General features: G+C 34.8%; 3 protein-coding genes across 4 annotated transcripts; 2 read left to right on the top strand and 1 right to left on the bottom strand.

The window, feature by feature from the left end:
* The first annotated feature begins 5,049 nt into the window (after positions 1 to 5,049).
* Positions 5,050 to 10,539, top strand: O-fut1 (O-fucosyltransferase 1). 2 transcript variants are annotated; one of them, XM_069501601.1, is made up of 4 exons: positions 5,050 to 6,219; positions 6,687 to 6,983; positions 7,446 to 7,731; positions 9,871 to 10,539. In XM_069501601.1, the coding sequence occupies exons 1-4, from the start codon at positions 6,129 to 6,131 to the stop codon at positions 10,169 to 10,171; spliced, it is 975 nt and encodes a 324-aa protein (XP_069357702.1). In that variant the 5' UTR covers positions 5,050 to 6,128; the 3' UTR covers positions 10,172 to 10,539. The 2 variants fall into 2 exon arrangements, with proteins under 2 accessions (XP_069357702.1, XP_034828748.1); XM_034972857.2 differs by having other exon boundaries at positions 5,065 to 6,219; positions 6,687 to 7,139.
* A 541-nt stretch (positions 10,540 to 11,080) lies between these two features.
* Positions 11,081 to 14,384, bottom strand: RpL35 (Ribosomal protein L35). The gene is made up of 3 exons (XM_034971812.2): positions 14,227 to 14,384; positions 13,789 to 13,925; positions 11,081 to 11,331 (listed from the first exon to the last, which is right to left on the bottom strand). Exons 1-3 carry the CDS (start codon positions 14,227 to 14,229, stop codon positions 11,100 to 11,102), a joined length of 372 nt encoding a protein of 123 aa, XP_034827703.1. The 5' UTR covers positions 14,230 to 14,384; the 3' UTR covers positions 11,081 to 11,099.
* Positions 14,385 to 15,770: 1,386 nt separating this feature from the next.
* LOC117985115 (alpha N-terminal protein methyltransferase 1-like) lies at positions 15,771 to 17,490 on the top strand. The gene is made up of 2 exons (XM_034971801.2): positions 15,771 to 16,634; positions 17,130 to 17,490. The coding sequence occupies exons 1-2, from the start codon at positions 16,192 to 16,194 to the stop codon at positions 17,365 to 17,367; spliced, it is 681 nt and encodes a 226-aa protein (XP_034827692.1). The 5' UTR covers positions 15,771 to 16,191; the 3' UTR covers positions 17,368 to 17,490.
* The last annotated feature ends 626 nt before the right edge of the window (positions 17,491 to 18,116 follow it).

The following is an 18,116-nucleotide window of genomic DNA, read 5'->3' as shown; positions in this document are numbered from 1 at the left end:
GGATTGACGTGATTTTTTGTATGGATATAGATAAAGACCTGGAGAGTGACATAGGATTTTATCCCGGAAAATCAGTTTCCACGGGATTTTCAAAAACCTAATTCCACGCGGACGTAGTCGCGGGCATCAGCCAGTAAGTAATAAATAAAAATAATCTTTTTGTCAACTGTACTAGACAGACCACTTACGGCATTCTTGAATCGAACGGGTAATAGTGGGTAGTACAGTGCCCGTCAAACAACTTGAATATTGACGCGATTGGCGAATGGCAGCTGGTGCACGCGATTGGTTGATCAGTCTGCGTGGATCCACGCCATTGGTTGATTAGTTGACCCTTGCTTCCTCCATTCAAGTTGTTTGCCGGGCACTATAAGTATTAACTGTAAAAGTAAAAATTAGGATTAAAATTAATATTTTGATTGATATATAGATTTTGAAAAAATTGAGTTTTCTTTATCCCGTGATATTTTTTTATTCAGATACAAGTTAGCCCTTGACTGCAATCTCACCTGGTGGTAAATAATGATGCATTCTAAGATGGAAGCGGGCTAACCTGGAAGAGTTATGGCAGGTTTTATTAAACCCACACCCCTTTGCACATAGTGCGCAATGTATGTTCTCTAAGGGCCGATTCACACCGGAACGACAGCGGCCGGCAGCAGCGCGGCAAGCACTTTCGGTGTGAAAGAATTTTAAACTTTATTTACATAATAGGCTACTTGACAATTTTTTTAAGTTGGTCTTAAATGGTTAATATTTGTCCTATTATATCAAAAAAATTAACACTATATTTTTTTGCGCCCTAAAAACCGTAAAACTTTAATTTAAAAAAATATTTTTCTTAGACAGGTGAAAACACTGTCGGCCATGTTTGGCCGATAGATTATCTGTGCTCTGACGTCATGCATTTGTAAACAACAGTATAACCACAGGGTTAACCATGGCCAAACATGGCCGACAGTGTTTTCACCTGTCTAAGAAAAATATTTTTTTAAATTAAAGTTTTACGGTTTTTAGGGCGCAAAAAAATATAGTGTTAATTTTTTTGATATAATAGGACAAATATTAACCATTTAAGACCAACTTAAAAAAATTGTCAAGTAGCCTATTAAAAGACTAGTATCGCTTGAAAAGGTCGCGCGGGCGCCGCGAGCCTCAATACTGCCCGCGGCAGAATCTGCCGGCCTCGCCGCGTCGCTGCGATGTTTTACCTGTAGTCCGGTTCAGTTGTCCGGTCGATGTTTTACCCGTAGTCCGGTTCAGTTGTCCGGTCAACCGGACTATGGATAAAATAAATTATCCATGGTACAGTTAACCGGACTATGGAACATTTTTTTTTATCCATGGTACAGTTGACCGGACCACGGAAGATCTAGTGCTTAAGCTAGATAACCTTTATGATAACATTTTATGGTCTAGTCTAAAACTATTTAATATTGACATTGATGTTCCTATTGATTGTGAATTCGATTATAAGTATTATACTAAATTCTGGAATATTATTTTCATTTTTCGCCTTACACAGAAGGTAGAGCTGAAAATATTAAGTACCTACATACTTTATTATGTCTCAACCTTTAAACTTTATTTCGAGGCAAGGTGGTACAGTACTGATACTTAATGGGCATCAACTCGCAATCCCAGTGTTACGTGGAGGGGAAAGTAGGCAACCTTTATTATTTCAACTCCTTGGAGTATATTCTTTCAGCAGATGCTCAATTTTCAGGGTTATTCCCGTTGAGTCACACCCCGTGAGTAAGAGTGTGACTCAAGTGTGTCGTTTTCAGGGTTTTCCAGGATGCTGAATCTCATGATCACATTTATTTTCAAATCCAACTGGATTTAGATTTTTTGTTAAAAGTGCAAGTCTGCCATCTTGGATTTAAAAATAAATGATATCATGAAATTCGGCATCCTGGAAACCCCTGAAAAAGACACCCATTTCTATTTTTTGTAAAAGTGCAAGTCCACCATCTTGGATTTGAAAATAAATGTCATTATCAAATTCAGCATCCTGAAAAATCCTAAAAACGACACCCGTGTCTATTTTTTGTAAAAAGTGGAAGTCCGCCACCTTGAATTTGAAAATGAATGTCATCATCAAATTCAGCATTCTAGAAAACCCTATAAACGCCCATTATTGTTTACCATAATTGGCACGTACCGGATCTTTACCTAAGACATAGACAGTAACATTTTCGTAATATTAAAAGTACATTTTTAAAACATTTTAAAATGTACTTTTAATATTATGGTCTATTATATTCCCCTAAACAAGACAACCGGACCACGTAAATATTTAATTTTTTTAGTGGCCACACTAAATTTGTATTTTTAAATCGTATATCCACGGAAAATATTTTTTTTCCGTGGTTCGGTTGACCGGACAACTGAACCGGACTACAGGTAAAAGATGGTCCGGTCAACCGGACTATGGATAAAAGAAATTATCCATGGTACAGTTAACCGGACTATGGAACATTTTTTTTTATCCATGGTACAGTTAACCGGACCACGGAAGATCTAGTGCTTAAGCTAGATAACCTTTATGATAACATTTTATGGTCTAGTAAAACTAAAACAATCTAAAACTATTTAATATTGACATTATGTTGACATTGATGTTCCTATTGATTGTGAATTCGATTATAAGTAAATACTAAATTATGGAATATTATTTTCATTTTTCGCCTTAAGCAGAAGGTAGAGCTGAAAATATTAAGTACCTACATACTTTATTATGTCTCAACTCTCAACCTTTAAACTTTATTTCGAGGAAAGGTGGTACAGTACTGATACTTAATGGGCATCAACTCGCAACCCCAGTGTTACGTGGAGGGGGAAGTAGGCAACCTTTATTATTTCAACTCCTTGGAGTATATTCTTTCAGCAGATGCTCAATTTTCAGGGTTATTCCCGTTGAGTCACAACTCACACCCCGCGAGTAAGAGTGTGACTCAAGTGTGTCGTTTTCAGGGTTTTCCAGGATGCTGAATCTCATGATCACATTTATTTTCAAATCCAACTGGATTTAGATTTTTTGTTAAAAGTGCAAGTCCGCCATCTTGGATTTGAAAATAAATGACATCATGAAATTCGGCATCCTGGAAACCCCTGAAAAAGACACCCATTTCTATTTTTTGTAAAAGTGCAGGTCCACCATCTTGGATTTGAAAATAAATGTCATTATCAAATTGAGCATCCTGGAAAATCCTGAAAACGACACCCGTGTCTATTTTTTGTAAAACGTGGAAGTCCGCCACCTTGAATTTGAAAATGAATGTCATCATCAAATTCAGCATTCTAGAAAACCCTATAAACGCCCATTATTGTTTACCATAATTGGCACGTACCGGATCTTTACCTAAGACATAGACAGTAACATTTTCGTAATATTAAAAGTACATTTTTAAATATTAAATAACATTTTTAAAACATTTTAAAATGTACTTTTAATATTATGGTCTATCAAGTATTCCCCTAAACAAGACAACCGGACCACGTAAATATTTAATTTTTTTAGTGGCCACACTAAATTTGTATTTTTAAATCGTATATCCACGGATTTTTTTTTTTCCGTGGTTCGGTTGACCGGACAACTGAACCGGACTACGGGTAAAAGATGGTCGCTGCCATTCCGGTGTGAATCGGCCCTAAAGATCATAGTGAACGTCAGGATGGCCAGTGAGGTCCTGGAAAATTGATGAAATATCTTCCAAATAATTGTACCTAAATTGTACTATTTAGTACCTACTTTTATTAAGATAATTAGTACCTTGATCAATTAAATAATAATTAAAGAATCTCATACACCGGCCATTCTGACGTCAGGTTCGCCGTTGTGTTTTTGTACCTGGCTTATAGCTACGATTATCATTTTAAAAGTTACGAAGATTAATAGTACCTACCGAAACATCCAATGCATAATGAAAATCTCACCAAAATTGCACACAAAATAATATTTGTTTCCGCGCCATACAAATATTTAAGGCTCCCCCACACAGACGCGTTATTTTTTTTTATTTTTTTTTAAATATTATAATTATTATTATTATATATTATTTGCTCTCACGCCCGTGTACAAAATAGATACATATAATAATAATACAATAAAAGCCTAAAGAGTTATAATATACATACATACATAAAAATAAATAAACCTACATAAACATTACATACATACATATTTGTACCGGGCGGAGGATTACACCCCGGCAGGGGAGACCAAACGGCCTGGGGTCAGGGCGACAGGTGAAGAAATCGGCGGACTATCCTAGCCGAATCCAGCAAGACCGCTTTTTGCATCCTGGCTGCGAGCGAACTGCCACGGAACCCCAGTCGCCTCAGATGGTGAGCGACGCTGACTGGGATCAACCCATTCGCAGATATGACGATTGGGATGATTTCAGTGGACTCCACATGCCACATGTCGGAAACCTCGTGAGCCAGATCGAGATACTTGCGCTTTTTCTCCGTCTCAGCTCTCACGAGGTTCTCGTCATACGGAATGGTGATGTCCACCAAAAACACCCTCGACTGTGCCCGGTCCACCACCACGATGTCAGGCTTATTCGCTAGAATAGTCCTGTCCGTGATGATGGACCTGTCCCAATAGAGCCGGACTCCGTCGCGCTCGAGTACCGGCACCGGTATGTACTTGTAATACGGCAACCTCTCATCCAGGAGACCGTACTTCAGAGCAAGCTCTTGGTGAAGGATTTTGGCTGCTTGGTTGTGTCTGTGCAGATACTCAGTGTTGGCAAGCGCTGAGCATCCCGAAAGAACATGTCTGAGTGACTCGCCGGGATGGCGACAAGCTCTACAGATGTCGTGAGTGCCATCCTTCAGAATGTACTTTCGGTAGTTCCGCGTCTTGACCACCTGATCATGTATCGCACAGACAAAACCCTCGGTTTCCCCGAAGAGGTCACCAAAGCGCAGCCACTGCACGGACGCTTTTTTATCTACTTATTATTATTAATTATTATTATTATTATTTAAAAAAAAATTATAGATCGATAATATCGCATGCGTTATTGCGATATCTGTTTTCAGTACATTTTGTATTAGGATGGTCATGTAGTTACACACTGCTACGATAATAACCCTGCAATAGAACTAGGACGTTGCGTTTCTCCGTCCTGCAATATTCCGATATGAGTTCTAGAATGTTTTGTATCAGGATGCAAACAACCGTACACACACTTGTAGGATGTTTGGCTTTATCGACAGTTTGAGAGTGGTTACATGACTGTATGAGTGTCCTAAAACTTTTCTATAATATGGATATCATATCATCAGATGAAGAATGCTTATTACTAACAGTAGCAATGGAAGATGACCAAAAAAGACGCCAGAAACGAAGGTATATAATACAGCGTGGAATTATCGCAATCGACATTAGCAAAACCCTAGACTTGGAATGTCATTCTAAACAATTTTCCGCGCTCTGTCGTAAGAAATATCGGACGATGAAAACGCAGCTGTGTGCAAGGAATCGGGATGCATTATCGCAATAACGCATGCGATATTATCGATCTATAATAACGCGCCTGTGTGGGGGAGCCTTAAATATTTGTATGGCGCGGAAACAAATATTATTTTGTGTGCAATTTTGATGAGATTTTCATTATGCATTGGATGTTTCTAGGTACTATTTAGGTACAATTTATCTACGTAACTTTTAGAATGATAATCGTAGCTATAAGCCAGGTACAAAAACACAACGGCGAACCTGACGTCAGAATGGCCGGTGTATGAGATTCTTTAATTATTATTTAATTGATCCAGGTACTAATTATCTTAATAAAGGTACTAAATAGTACAATTTTGGTACAATTATTTGGAAGATATTTCATCAGTTTTCCAGGACCTCACCGGCCATCCTGACGTTCACCAAAAAGTCTCATCTTATACTAATTGTACTCTATGACAAAAAGTTCATGACATCAACATTCAACACAAAATTCCAGCACTTCTAGGCTCAAAAGTGTAAGAATAGAACCCAGAGCCGTAAAGCCAGTTAAAAAAAAATTGACTGACATTAGTTAGATTTTTTGTTTTTATTTATAAGTCTGTGATTGAAATAAAAACAAATCAATTCAGAAAACTAGAGTTAACTTTCTAGAATGATTATGAAATTCTTAATCTTAGCATTGAATTTAGTATGTAGTTTAAGTTATAAAATGGATGGATATGTTGTTTACTGTCCTTGCATGGGTAAGTTTTTTCTGTCAACATAACCTCTTTGTTGGCTTTTCTTTTCGGGTTTTTATTGCAAGATACGTTCAATGGGTTATAAACGAACGAAAATTTAGATTTTTGAGCTTTCTTACTTATTCGCCTGTATTTTTTTTTGGGTTGAGATAGATATAGGCATTGCTCAAGATGAAAAAAGTAGATTAAATTTCCTTCAAAATACTAGACTGAAATAATTTTTTTGATTAAAATTTGACCAAGATATGGCCATTCAAACCTGGCTTTTTTTTGCTAAAATTGCAAATTACGTCTATATGACCATATATTAATTATATTGGTCTTGCTACGCTTTATAGCTTAAATGCCAAGTTTCAACATGAAGCATGCAAACAAAAATAAAAAATAAATTATTGTGTTGGGGTTGATATAGATCAATAATAATGTTTTTTCCGATATAATTATACCTACTTATAAATTTAAATTTGCAGGTAGGTTCGGAAATCAAGCCGACCACTTTTTAGGTGCATTGGCATTTAGTAAAGCCATCAACAGAACACTTGTTTTACCACCTTGGGTTGAATATAGATATGGAGAGGTGAAATCGATACAAGTTCCATTTGATACCTATTTTAATATTGATACTTTACATCAATACAATCATGTTATTACCATGAAGGCTTTTATGGAAAACATAGCACTAGTGACGTGGCCACCGCAAAATAGAATCTCATTTTGCTACACACAGAGAATAGGTGAAATTGATAACAGTTGCAACGCGAAATCTGGTAATCCTTTTGGCCCATTTTGGGATACTTTTGATATAGATTTTGTTAAATCTGAATTTTATGGACCTTTACACTATGATGCTCATAATAACAAAGTGATGGAAGCTTGGACTCAGAAATATCCATCGGAACAATGGCCTGTGTTAGCATTCACCGGTTTGTACAGTTTTCTCATCCCTAATATCTAAATATATAAAAGGAAAAGGTGACTGACTGGCTGATCTATCAACGCACAGCTTAAACTACTGGACAGATCGGGCGGAAATTTGGCATGCAGATAGCTATTATGACGTAGGCATCCGCTAGGAAAGGATTTTTGAAAATTCAACTAAGGGGGTGAAATAGGGGTTTGAAATTTGTGTAGTCCACGCGGACGAAGTCGCGAGCATAAGCTAGTTGTACAAATAAAATTAACAATTTAATTACAAAGTTATATAGGTTAAATTTTTTTTGACTATTTAGGTGCACCAGCAAGCTTTCCAGTTCAAGTTGAAAATGTACATTTACAAAAATATTTAACCTGGAGTAGTGATATTCTGAGCAGATCAAGATTATTCATTAAGAAGAATATGAGTGGTGGTGGATTTCTGGGAATACATTTAAGGAATGGCCAAGATTGGGTAAAAGCATGCCAACACGTGCCAGACAGCCCCAAATTGTTTTCAGCACCACAGTGTGTGGGATATAAAAATGAAAAAGGAAAATTAACACCATCAATGTGCCTGCCCCATAGAAGTGAAATAATAAAGTAAGAATTTGCAAAAATATTTTTTTTTAGGAGGTAATGAAATCAACTGCAAATTACGAGTAGTTAAGTGTATTAGGTATGACAGTGTCTAAGTGAGGAATTAGGCCTAGGAATAGAGAAAGAAGAATTTGTCATCTGCTGCATTGTTATCCAATGGTGGGCAAGAGGCTAAATAAAATCTTTCTCATCCTGAGAGTAGACCTGTGCTCAGTAATGGACTGGCAGTGGGTTGTGATGACTATGACTCTCCACAAAAATGTGTAGTACCTAGACGTTGTGCATGAATTTAGTTTTTATAGGATTCCGTACCCAAAGGAAGCCACCAAGTCCTCCGCCTCCGCTGTCAGTTCGCCTGTACTGTAAACTGTAATAGGTAGAGAGTTGAAATCACAGAGTACTTTGTAAATATATGAAATAGAGACCAAACTTCGAGCCTAAAATTGGAAATGCATCACAAGCGCCCCCAGATTTGAAATTTGGAACTATGGTGATTGAATCTATATCTACGTATATTATATGTAATACATAGGTCTATATACATTTATACGTATAATATAGGTACGTAGGTACTAGGTACCTATATAATCCTACTTTCTTATTATTATTCTAGATTTGGGTTACTTTGCTGATTTTTCAATCGTCAAATAACGTTGGATTTTTGATTTTGTGAGTTGTATTTGACGATTGAATAAAACTAAAGTTATTTTTAAAATAATGTAGGTATATTTTCTATACTTAATGAAAACAAAATTGATCATTTACATCGTACAATGTTTTGCTGATGACATGATTACACTATAATTTACACTAGAAGTAACTTTAATACACTCAATATGCACTAAAATAAAATACACTGACTATACCTACTAACAAATCCTGTCTTTAGTGTTCTACGCGCAGAACAAAGACAGTAAACAGTTGCGCAAATATCACTGTAGTGAACCTGACCGCATGAACTAAAGCTCAACTTAAAGGCCTCAGGCAAATTCACATTTCGCACATACCAAAAATCTTAGATTAGGTTATTTAATCCAAAAAATACAACACAACTCACGCGTCTGACATTTTCATTTATTGACTTTTGTTGCTTTTGTCAATGACCAGTGCTGCCAGTGTGATTTAGCAGTTATACAACTAAATAAAGATAAATCCAAAAAAAAATTGTTAACTTAGAAAGAATTACGAAAAAAGCTATACAAAATACTTAACTTCTTTTTTTCTTCTATTCGGCTCTTTATACTGTCGTTTTGTGATCCGCAAAAATTCCGCCAATGTAAATTTAGTAGAGAAACAACGTGATAATTGTTATTTTACTTTTTCTTTTCTTTTCTTTTGAATACAAGTTAATTACTTTTAATAAAAAATTAAATATAAAATAACGCTTTTTATAAAAGCTATCTACCACTTTAGTTGTTTTTTTTTGAGGTGGTATATAATCATGAAATAAACATACCGCCATCTATTGACGACATTGGAAAACATACGTATCACTACTGCACTCTGAACTTGAATTTTTTAATTACTTATTATAATACTGTGGCTAATTCCGTTGTACACAATCTCTAAACTAAACTAAAATGGCACGTCTAAATCTATTGCTATCCCTTTCATAATGTTGCTTGCGGAAAAGGAGAGCACTAGATTTAGACCTGTTAATTTAGTTTAGTTTAGAGATTGTGTACTAGAGAATCGGCCCTAATGTTTAATTAAAAATACTTGTTAAATAAGTAACAACCCAGAATTTTGCGTACTATGTAATTTTGTAATATAGTACACAATACATTTCCCTACTTTTTGATCTAAGTTAACGCACCCGTGAAATATTCACAATATGTATTTCTATTGCTGCTATAACAAATGATAAAAAGTTCAGAATGGCCAGCATAAAAGTATTATTAGGTACTTGAACGACGCTACAACTCGCATTTGACCGATTTTTAAGATCCTGTGAAAACTCTTTCCAACAAAAAACTAGCCTATGTCCTTCCCTGGGGGATGCAAGCTATCTCTGTACCAAATTTTGTCAAAATTGATTAAGCAATGGGCTGTAGAAAGCTAGTAGACAGACAGACATACTTTCGCATTTGTCAAAATGTTAGTATGGATTTATGATAACATTAAATGTTTTTTTAATTTCAGGCAAATTAAAAGAGCTTTTAAAAAATTCAAGGATATTAAGTATGTGTTTGTCGCCTCTGACTCAAACCACATGATTGAAGACTTACAAAGCTCTCTTATGAACTTGCAAATAACTGTACTGAAACAACATCCAAGCAATCCGCATCTAGACCTAGCTATTTTGGGACAAGCCAATCATTTTATTGGTAACTGTGTTTCATCATTCACAGCGTTTGTAAAGCGTGATAGAGATACTAAAGGATTACCTTCAGAATTTTGGTCATTTCCTGATAGGAAAAAAATTAAACATGAAGAACTTTAAGACCAGTATAGGCAATGTTTTTGAGTAAAGACTCATGTTGTTGCCCAACAAAAGCCTCAACTCATGTGGATGACATGCGAGAACTGCAGTGGAGAATACTTATATACTCTTGTACTTGACCTGCTTCTATTTATGTACTTTATTGCTCATCTCATGATATAGGATCAGTATGAAAATTATTAAAATGCTGGGGCAATTCAACATTATCAGTAAGTAGGTACCTACCTATGAAAAAGAATATTTTCATTAAAGTTGTAATATTTAGTACAAAATATAAGGGACCTACTTGAGTATTGTACTATTTTTACTGGTTAAGCTGAAAATTTTGTAATGAAAATGACAAAATATTAAAAATCCAACAGCTCTTAGATTTGTTTTAATGATCACTAGGTCACTACCCGTGAATATGTTTCATACCTCCAGTAAGTCATAATTTTTCTATTATCCAGGATCATCCACTTAGGGTGATACCTATAGAGCGCACTCTGACTTTGCTTAGACTTAAGACGGAGTTAAAACGAGACAGAGCTTTATCTCTCACATAAATCTATCTCGTATTAACTCAATCGAGTCAGAGTGTGCTCTATAGATCTCACCATCACCGGTCACCGTCCCAGTCTTTCTAGTGTCTAGTGAAATTGACAGTGAGAAACAGCAGCAAATTTTTTTAGGGACATTGTATAAGCCCCGCAAATTGCTAATGCGTGTGGTCGCCATTTAAGTGACGTCAGCATTACTGAAATTTCGAGCTGATGGTATATTTTTATTTCGGCTGACGTCATTTCGATGTCAATGAGACATGGCGGAAAATCAAAGAGTTCCCACGGGATTTTTAAAAAAACCTAATTCCACGCGAACGAAGATGATGCCCGCGGGCATCAGCTAGTATAAATCAAATAAAAGCACGAATTAATTTTTAAGGGTTTATTTAAGCTTTTACTGCATAAACTCTAGGAGGAAACAGCGATTTCTTTCTGATCTCTTTTTGAGTTTTTATCTTAGATTCGTGTTTGGTAAGTGCCTTACGCATGGCACGAGTCTTTTTAGGCCTGAGATCAAGTGGCTTATATTTCTTGTTCTTGTAATGATTTCTTAAATTGACCTTCATGTTTTGGTGGTACACGATGTAAACACGTGCAATTGCTTTTCTTACTACACGTCTGAAAAAAAAGGAAAAAAAATATCTTTTAATAACTTTAAAATCTAAAAGTAGGTACAAAAATCCATAGTAAGACCACAATTTAATAAAGTTTATGAAAGAATGAGTTAATAGTACATTACATTCCAGGCCTAAAATAAAGCGATTACTGGCTGAGTATCTTCATTTTGAAGAGACGCCTTTTAAACTAAACGATGTAGGTTGGTAATCGCTAATTTCGGCCGAGAATTGTATAGTACTTTTCTTCCAATTGCGTGGAAATATTAAAAATAATAGAAAACACAAAGGTAAAGGTATTCATATGAAAATGTATATAAAAATAAAAATATATATTGTATATTATATTCCAGTAAAAAAAATAAAAAAAAAAAATATATAAAAAAAAATTAGAATGCAAAAATCATTAGAAAAATTTAATAAGGAATTAAAAAAAATGACGAAAAATCGTTTAAAAAATAAAAATCAATGACAAAAAAAATATGTATTAGAAACTCAGACTAAGAATCAAGGAGGCTTGGCATCAAAATAATAATACCTTGTTAGAGCAAGCTAGGTGTATTTAAAGCTCTGAAGAGTAATAATATTTTGCAAATAAAACATTTATTTATTTAATAAGGACAAAACACAGTTTTTTGTCTTTGTAATAGTTTGGCTTTTTTTGTTGGGCACGTTGTAGTTTGTGCCCAACAAAACAAATATTTATTTAGTTTTCTGTTTTAAATTTAGTATTGAAGGTGTGTAGAAGCCATTGCTGTGTAAAAGTTGTGGCGAACGCAAATTATGAAACATAATCTTTCACACGTAAGTATGATTTCTTTTGTCCCTTTCGGGTATACGCGTCTGACAAGTCTCTTGATTCTTAGTCTGGGATTAGAAAAATTAAAAAACAAATTGAAAAAAAATATGATTAAAAACTTTATTAGCAGTGCCTTAAGTTTTATTTTACTTCATTTCAGGATGGTGTAAAAATGGTCTGCTAGACTAAGACTTATTGCAGTAATCACAAAACAAGTGGTACAGTCTGAACACGAGACATAATATGAATGTGTAGAGTAGGTACATAAAAAAAATTACAAAAACCGGCCAAGAGCGAGTCAGACTCGCGCACAGAGGGTTCCGTACTACAGTCGTATTTTTTTCGACATTTTGCACAATAATTCAAAATAAATTATGCATAAAAATAAATAAAACTGTTTAAGAATGTACAGGTAAATTCCTTTCATAATATGATACCCCATTTGGTATAGTTATCTTATGTTAAAAGTTGAAAATACTAATTAACTGTTCATGAACACATTTTTTTTGTGATGTAACAACAAAGTTTCAGATTTCCCCCCTTACATCTTCTGTAAGCCAAGTTTCATGATTCTAAGACAACGGGAAGTACCCTCTAGGTTTATTGACAGACAGACATACAACAAAGTGTATCCTATAAGGGTTCCAAACCAACTTCAATACTTAACCACAAACACAAACTTAAAAAAAATATATTAATTTATTACTGAATATAATAGTTATTACCTGCACAAATCTTTATCCATACTAATATTATAAATGCGAAAGTGTGTCTGTCTGTCTGTCTGCTAGCTTTTCACGGCCCAACGGTTTAACCGATTTTGATGAAATTTGGTACAGAGATAGCTTGCATCCCGGGGAAGGACATAGGCTACTTTTTATCCCGGAAAATAAAAGAGTTCCTACGGGATTTTTAAAAACCTAAATCCACGCAGACGAAGTCGCGGGAATCATCTAGTACTTTATATTTTTTGAGACACTACAATGGCACAGACACCAATAAATATTAATATAGAACTACATTATATATAATTAAAAAAAAACCAAAATTTTTAGTTGCACCGCTGATCGGCTGGTAAAAATTCTGTCAAAATAGGATCAACCATCTTAAATATTATAACCAAATAACGGCCAACCAATTTCTTCCTTCTAAATACAGAACTATTGAAATTGATTCAAATTTGATGTTATGAAGTAACACCACCAAAAAATAAGTTTAGTGAGAAAGTTCTCTATCATCAAAGGTATTTTTCCAACCTTCTATGTATTAAAATATGCTATGCTTGGTCAAAAACCTGCTGTTTACTAAGCTATTACACTGATCGTGAGCAATTTACTCTTATCCGTTGAGGAGTTCCATTATCTATCTTCGAAGATGTTTATCAGATCTTCACAAAATTTATATGGGACCACCTGGGAAGCATACCCTTTCAAACAATATAAGAATTTTACAAATTGGTTCAGGTGTTTTCAAGTAATCGGAGAACATACATAAAAAATAATAAAAATGCGACGAATTGAGAACCTCCTCCTTTTTAGAAGTCGGTTGAAAACAATCTCAGTGCAGTTTGTGTCCTTGACTGTACCTATGCAGACCATGTTTTGCGATTACTTTAGCATGACTTACCTATATGAGTGTAGTATTATAATAACAAAATCTTACATTTTGGACAGCTTTGATGCTACTCCACCGGTAACTTTTGCTACACGTAAATTAGTTAACTCCGTTTTTAACTCTTCCAGTTGTTTGAAGAGTTCCTTTTTGTCTTTAGTACGCAATTCCGAACACTTGACTTTCCCCTGTAAACAAATAACACCATGTTACAATAATCCGGTAATTCAATTAACTCTTCCATTTTTAACACTACAACTAACTCTTCAATTAAGAACATGTAATAAAGTATTTAAAAATATACTAAAAGCATTTAAATATGCATGAAGTCTTAAATCGATTATAAATATGACTTGAGTTTAGGAAAAACAAATATATTAATTATAGACTGAATACTACGATGATAATCTCTATTATCGACTTTATTTAAATAACATTTCTATGATGTTCAATAAATTTTTAGATTTCTTTTTAAAAATAAAAACACACCATTTTTGAAAACACCTTTGTCAGCAAACAGCCTGAATCAAAAGACCACAGAGTACAGACAAATTACTGATTAAGTCAGGAGTCAGCAGGGCGCTCTCGCGCACTCAGATTCGCTCAGGGCAGGAACATTTTTATGGCGGTGTCACATGCTTGCGACTAAGGAGGACTAAGACAAACAACCTCAGATTAAGAATCAAGGAGACTTGTCAGACGCGTATAGGTAGGTACCCGAAAGGGACAAAACAACAAAAGAAATACTTTTTGAAAGGTTATTTTTCATAATTTGCGTTCGCTACAACTTTAACACAGCAATGCACCATAAATGGCTCCTACACACCTTCAATACTAAATTTAAAACAAAAAATAAATAAAAACTCGTAATATTCGCAATAAATTACTATCACTAAGGTTTGTTGGGCACAAACTACAACGTGCCCAACAAAAAAAAGTCAAACTATGACAAAGAAAAAAAACTGTGTTTTTGTCTTTATCACTCTTCAGAGCTTTTCTATACACCTAGCTTGCTCTAACAAGGTACAGTGCGACAAGGCTCTCTTGGCACTTGAATGACATTGACAGGGGGGTGCTGTTGGAGAACAAAGGCTTAGAATATTCGCATTTGCGAACGCAAATTATGAACATAACCTTTCATACGTAACTAAGTATGATCATACTGATCGAAAACAGCTGAACCGATTTCGCTAATTCTTTTTTCATAATGTTCCTTGAAGTACGGGAATGGTTCTTACGGAGAGAATTTTTTTTTAAAAATCCTGAAAAAGAATCGACTGTTAGGCGGTACAAAGTTCGCTGGGGCAGCTAGTTTGCAATAAATAGGCTAGCTTTAAGTTTTATTGTATTAAAAAAAAAAAAACAATAAATTACTGCAAATTGATAAAGCGCGTGACCGCCGTTTCAGTGACATCAGCACTAGACTGAAGTTTCGAGCTAATGGTATATTTTTATATCGGCTGACGTCATTTCAATGTTAATGAGACATGGTTCCAGCGCAATAGTGATTTGCGGGACTTATATCACAAAGGTTTGAAGGGCACAGATGACAACAGTGCCCCGCAAAAAAAGCTAAACTATGACAAAGACAAAAAACTGTGTTTTGTCTTTATCACTCTTCAGAGCTTTTTTGTACACCTAGCTTGCTCTAACAAGGTACAGTGCGACAAGGCTCTCTTGGCACTTGAATGACATTGACAGGGGAGCGCTGTTGGAGAACAAAGGCTTGGAATATTCAAATAAGAACAAAGGGAACACTTGACGGCAACGTTAGTTCTGATTTTCGCCACGCGTCAAGATAGCCTTGACACACTGTATTATTATTTTGATGCCAAGTCTCCTTGATTCTTAGTCTATGTCTTTGTCATTTGTCTACTAATTTTTAACCATTACTTTACTCTATGTTTTTAACCAAAGCGTATATATACCTAATCACTACGCTAGCTTTTATTTTTATCCATTCTATCCATTTCCATATGTTAAAAGTACTCTGTGTTTTTATCGGTGCTACGCTAGTAACTACAGCAGCGCGCTAAAACCTGCATCAATCATTATTACAATCTCAATTGTTCTGATTGGCTGAATTTGTGCGATTCTTGTTGCAACAATGCATTTTGGCCAATAGTGAGCGAGCATTAAAAACTCAGAGATGATTGCGATCATGACATTGTAGCTGTAGACAACCGCGGTAGGGCCACAGCCACAGGTACACAAACACGTACATAGTTGAATAGGTAATTAGGTACCTTTTTACTATTTTCTCATGTTCGATTGTTTCATTTGTTTATTGTTTACTCATTTGTGTTGAGCAATTAGACTGTATAAACTGTAAATGATTCCAATAGGTACCTACCTATAGGTACAAAAGCCTATTTTTAAAAAACGTGTATTCTCACATTAGGGATTAAATACACAGATGAATAGTACCTAGGATTTTGACTTTGAAAATAAAGCATGAATAAAGAAAGTGTTATTAATTACAAGAAAGCTTCGGAATATTGGGCTGAGATACCAGCTACACTGGACGGAGTCCTTGGAGGTTTTGGTTTCATATCAGATATTGATATTGATGGCTCAACATTGTTCCTACAGTCAATATTATCTTCAAAGAATGCTCCAGAAACTAGATCTGCTCTCGATTGTGGCGCTGGAATTGGCAGAATTACTAAGTATTTGCTGGCACCACACTTTGACACTGTAGATGTCATTGAACCTGACGAAAAATTTATTAAATCCATAATAGATTTTGTTGGAGAGTATAAAATTAAAATGGGTAAACTATATCAAATAAGTTTGCAAATGTTTGAACCAGAGCAAAAATATGATGTAATTTGGAATCAATGGGTTTTAGGTTACTTAACTGATAAAGATTTGGTTTTGTACCTCCAATGTTGCAGGTAAATATTTCTTTTATTCTTAAGTACTTACTTATATGTTAAAGAAATTGCCAATTGAAGAATGGCATGTGACAACTTAGGTTTATGTAGCATGCAGATTATGTCTGGGTCTCTACAATTTCAATAATCACTTGATCTCATTTTAGTTGATGTAAAAGTTATAATATTATGTAATGTAAGTATGCGTGTCCACATCAAACAATCAAAATGGTTCACTTCATAAAATGGTACTCATATATTTTGTTTCAACTCTTGAATTCTATTATATTGGTAAAATGTAAAATCTCATACTAAGCACACAGAAGATAATAAATAACAGCTTGAAATTCAATTTACTTTGCTCTAAGTACAAAATTTGTAAAAAAAATAATACAAATTACTGGCCAGTCCACTGTTAGACTAATCTTCAGGTAATATAATTCACAGGTATATTGATTTCACATTTTACTATATTTACTAATAAAATGAGGTTTAAAAAATTCTTCGTTGTTTTAGAAATGCACTTTCACAAAATGGTGTTTTGATTGTTAAAGAGAATGTCACATCATCAGGTAAGACTGAAGGAGATGAAACAGATTCCTCAGTTACACGACCACTAAAGGAGTACTTAAAAATATTTAAACTAGCCAAACTCAAAAGGATAAAGCAGTGCAAACAAACAAACTTTCCAACAGGAATATACCCTGTTTACATGTTTGCGCTCATTCCTCATGATGACAATATTGAGATCTGATGTGTTTATATTTTTGGACTAACTAGTCCAAAAATATAAACACATCAGAATAATTGAAATAAGTAAGTACATAATACATCCAAGTATTTTATAATAATAAATACATAAGATTATAGAATGTTATATTTTATATTTAACTAGCTGCCCTAGCGAACTTCGTTCCGCCTAACAGTTGATTCAAATTTTTTAAATTTTTCTCTCCGTAAGAACCATCCCGGTACTTCAAGGAATATTATAAAAAAAGAATTAGCGAAATCGGTTCTGCTGTTCTCGAGATTTGCGATGAGCATCACATTAATTAGTGATTCATTTTTAGGGTTCCGTACCTCAAAAGGAAAAACGGAACCCTTATAGGATCACTTTGTTGTCTGTCTGTCTGTCTGTCTGTCCGTCTGTCTGTCAAGAAACCTACAGGGTACTTCCCGTTGACCTAGAACCATGAAATTTAGCAGGTAGGTAGATCTTATAGCTGACATTTGGGGAAAAATCTGAAAACCGTGAATTTAGGGTTAGAATACACAAAAAAAAATTAAATTGTGGTCATGAACTAATAATTAGTATTTTCAACTTTCGAAGTGAGTGACTATATCAAATGGGGTATCATATGAAAGGTCTTCACCTGTACATTCTAAAACAGATTTTATTTATTTTTATGCATCATAGTTTTTGAATTATCGTGCAAAATGTCGAAAAAATACGACTGTAGTACGGAACCCTCATTGCGCGAGCCTAACTCGCACTTGGCCGGT

Source organism: Maniola hyperantus, chromosome 1, assembly GCF_902806685.2.
Source record: "Maniola hyperantus chromosome 1, iAphHyp1.2, whole genome shotgun sequence".
Lineage (NCBI taxonomy): Eukaryota > Metazoa > Arthropoda > Insecta > Lepidoptera > Nymphalidae > Maniola > Maniola hyperantus.
The sequence above is the reverse complement of the archived record's forward strand: the minus strand, read 5'-3'. Positions and strand labels throughout refer to the sequence as shown.

Coding starts and splice junctions, on each gene's coding strand:
- O-fut1 (XM_034972857.2), top strand. CDS start 6,129: ATGATTATGAAATTCTTAATCTTAGCATTGAATTTAGTATGTAGTTTA. Junction 6,220..6,686: donor TGTTTACTGTCCTTGCATGG/GTAAGTTTTTTC, acceptor TTAAATTTGCAG/GTAGGTTCGGAAATCAAGCC. Junction 7,732..9,870: donor CATAGAAGTGAAATAATAAA/GTAAGAATTTGC, acceptor TTTTAATTTCAG/GCAAATTAAAAGAGCTTTTA.
- RpL35 (XM_034971812.2), bottom strand. Junction 11,332..13,788: donor GCATCAAAGCTGTCCAAAAT/GTAAGATTTTGT, acceptor CTTTTTTTTCAG/ACGTGTAGTAAGAAAAGCAA.
- LOC117985115 (XM_034971801.2), top strand. CDS start 16,192: ATGAATAAAGAAAGTGTTATTAATTACAAGAAAGCTTCGGAATATTGG. Junction 16,635..17,129: donor TTGTACCTCCAATGTTGCAG/GTAAATATTTCT, acceptor TCGTTGTTTTAG/AAATGCACTTTCACAAAATG.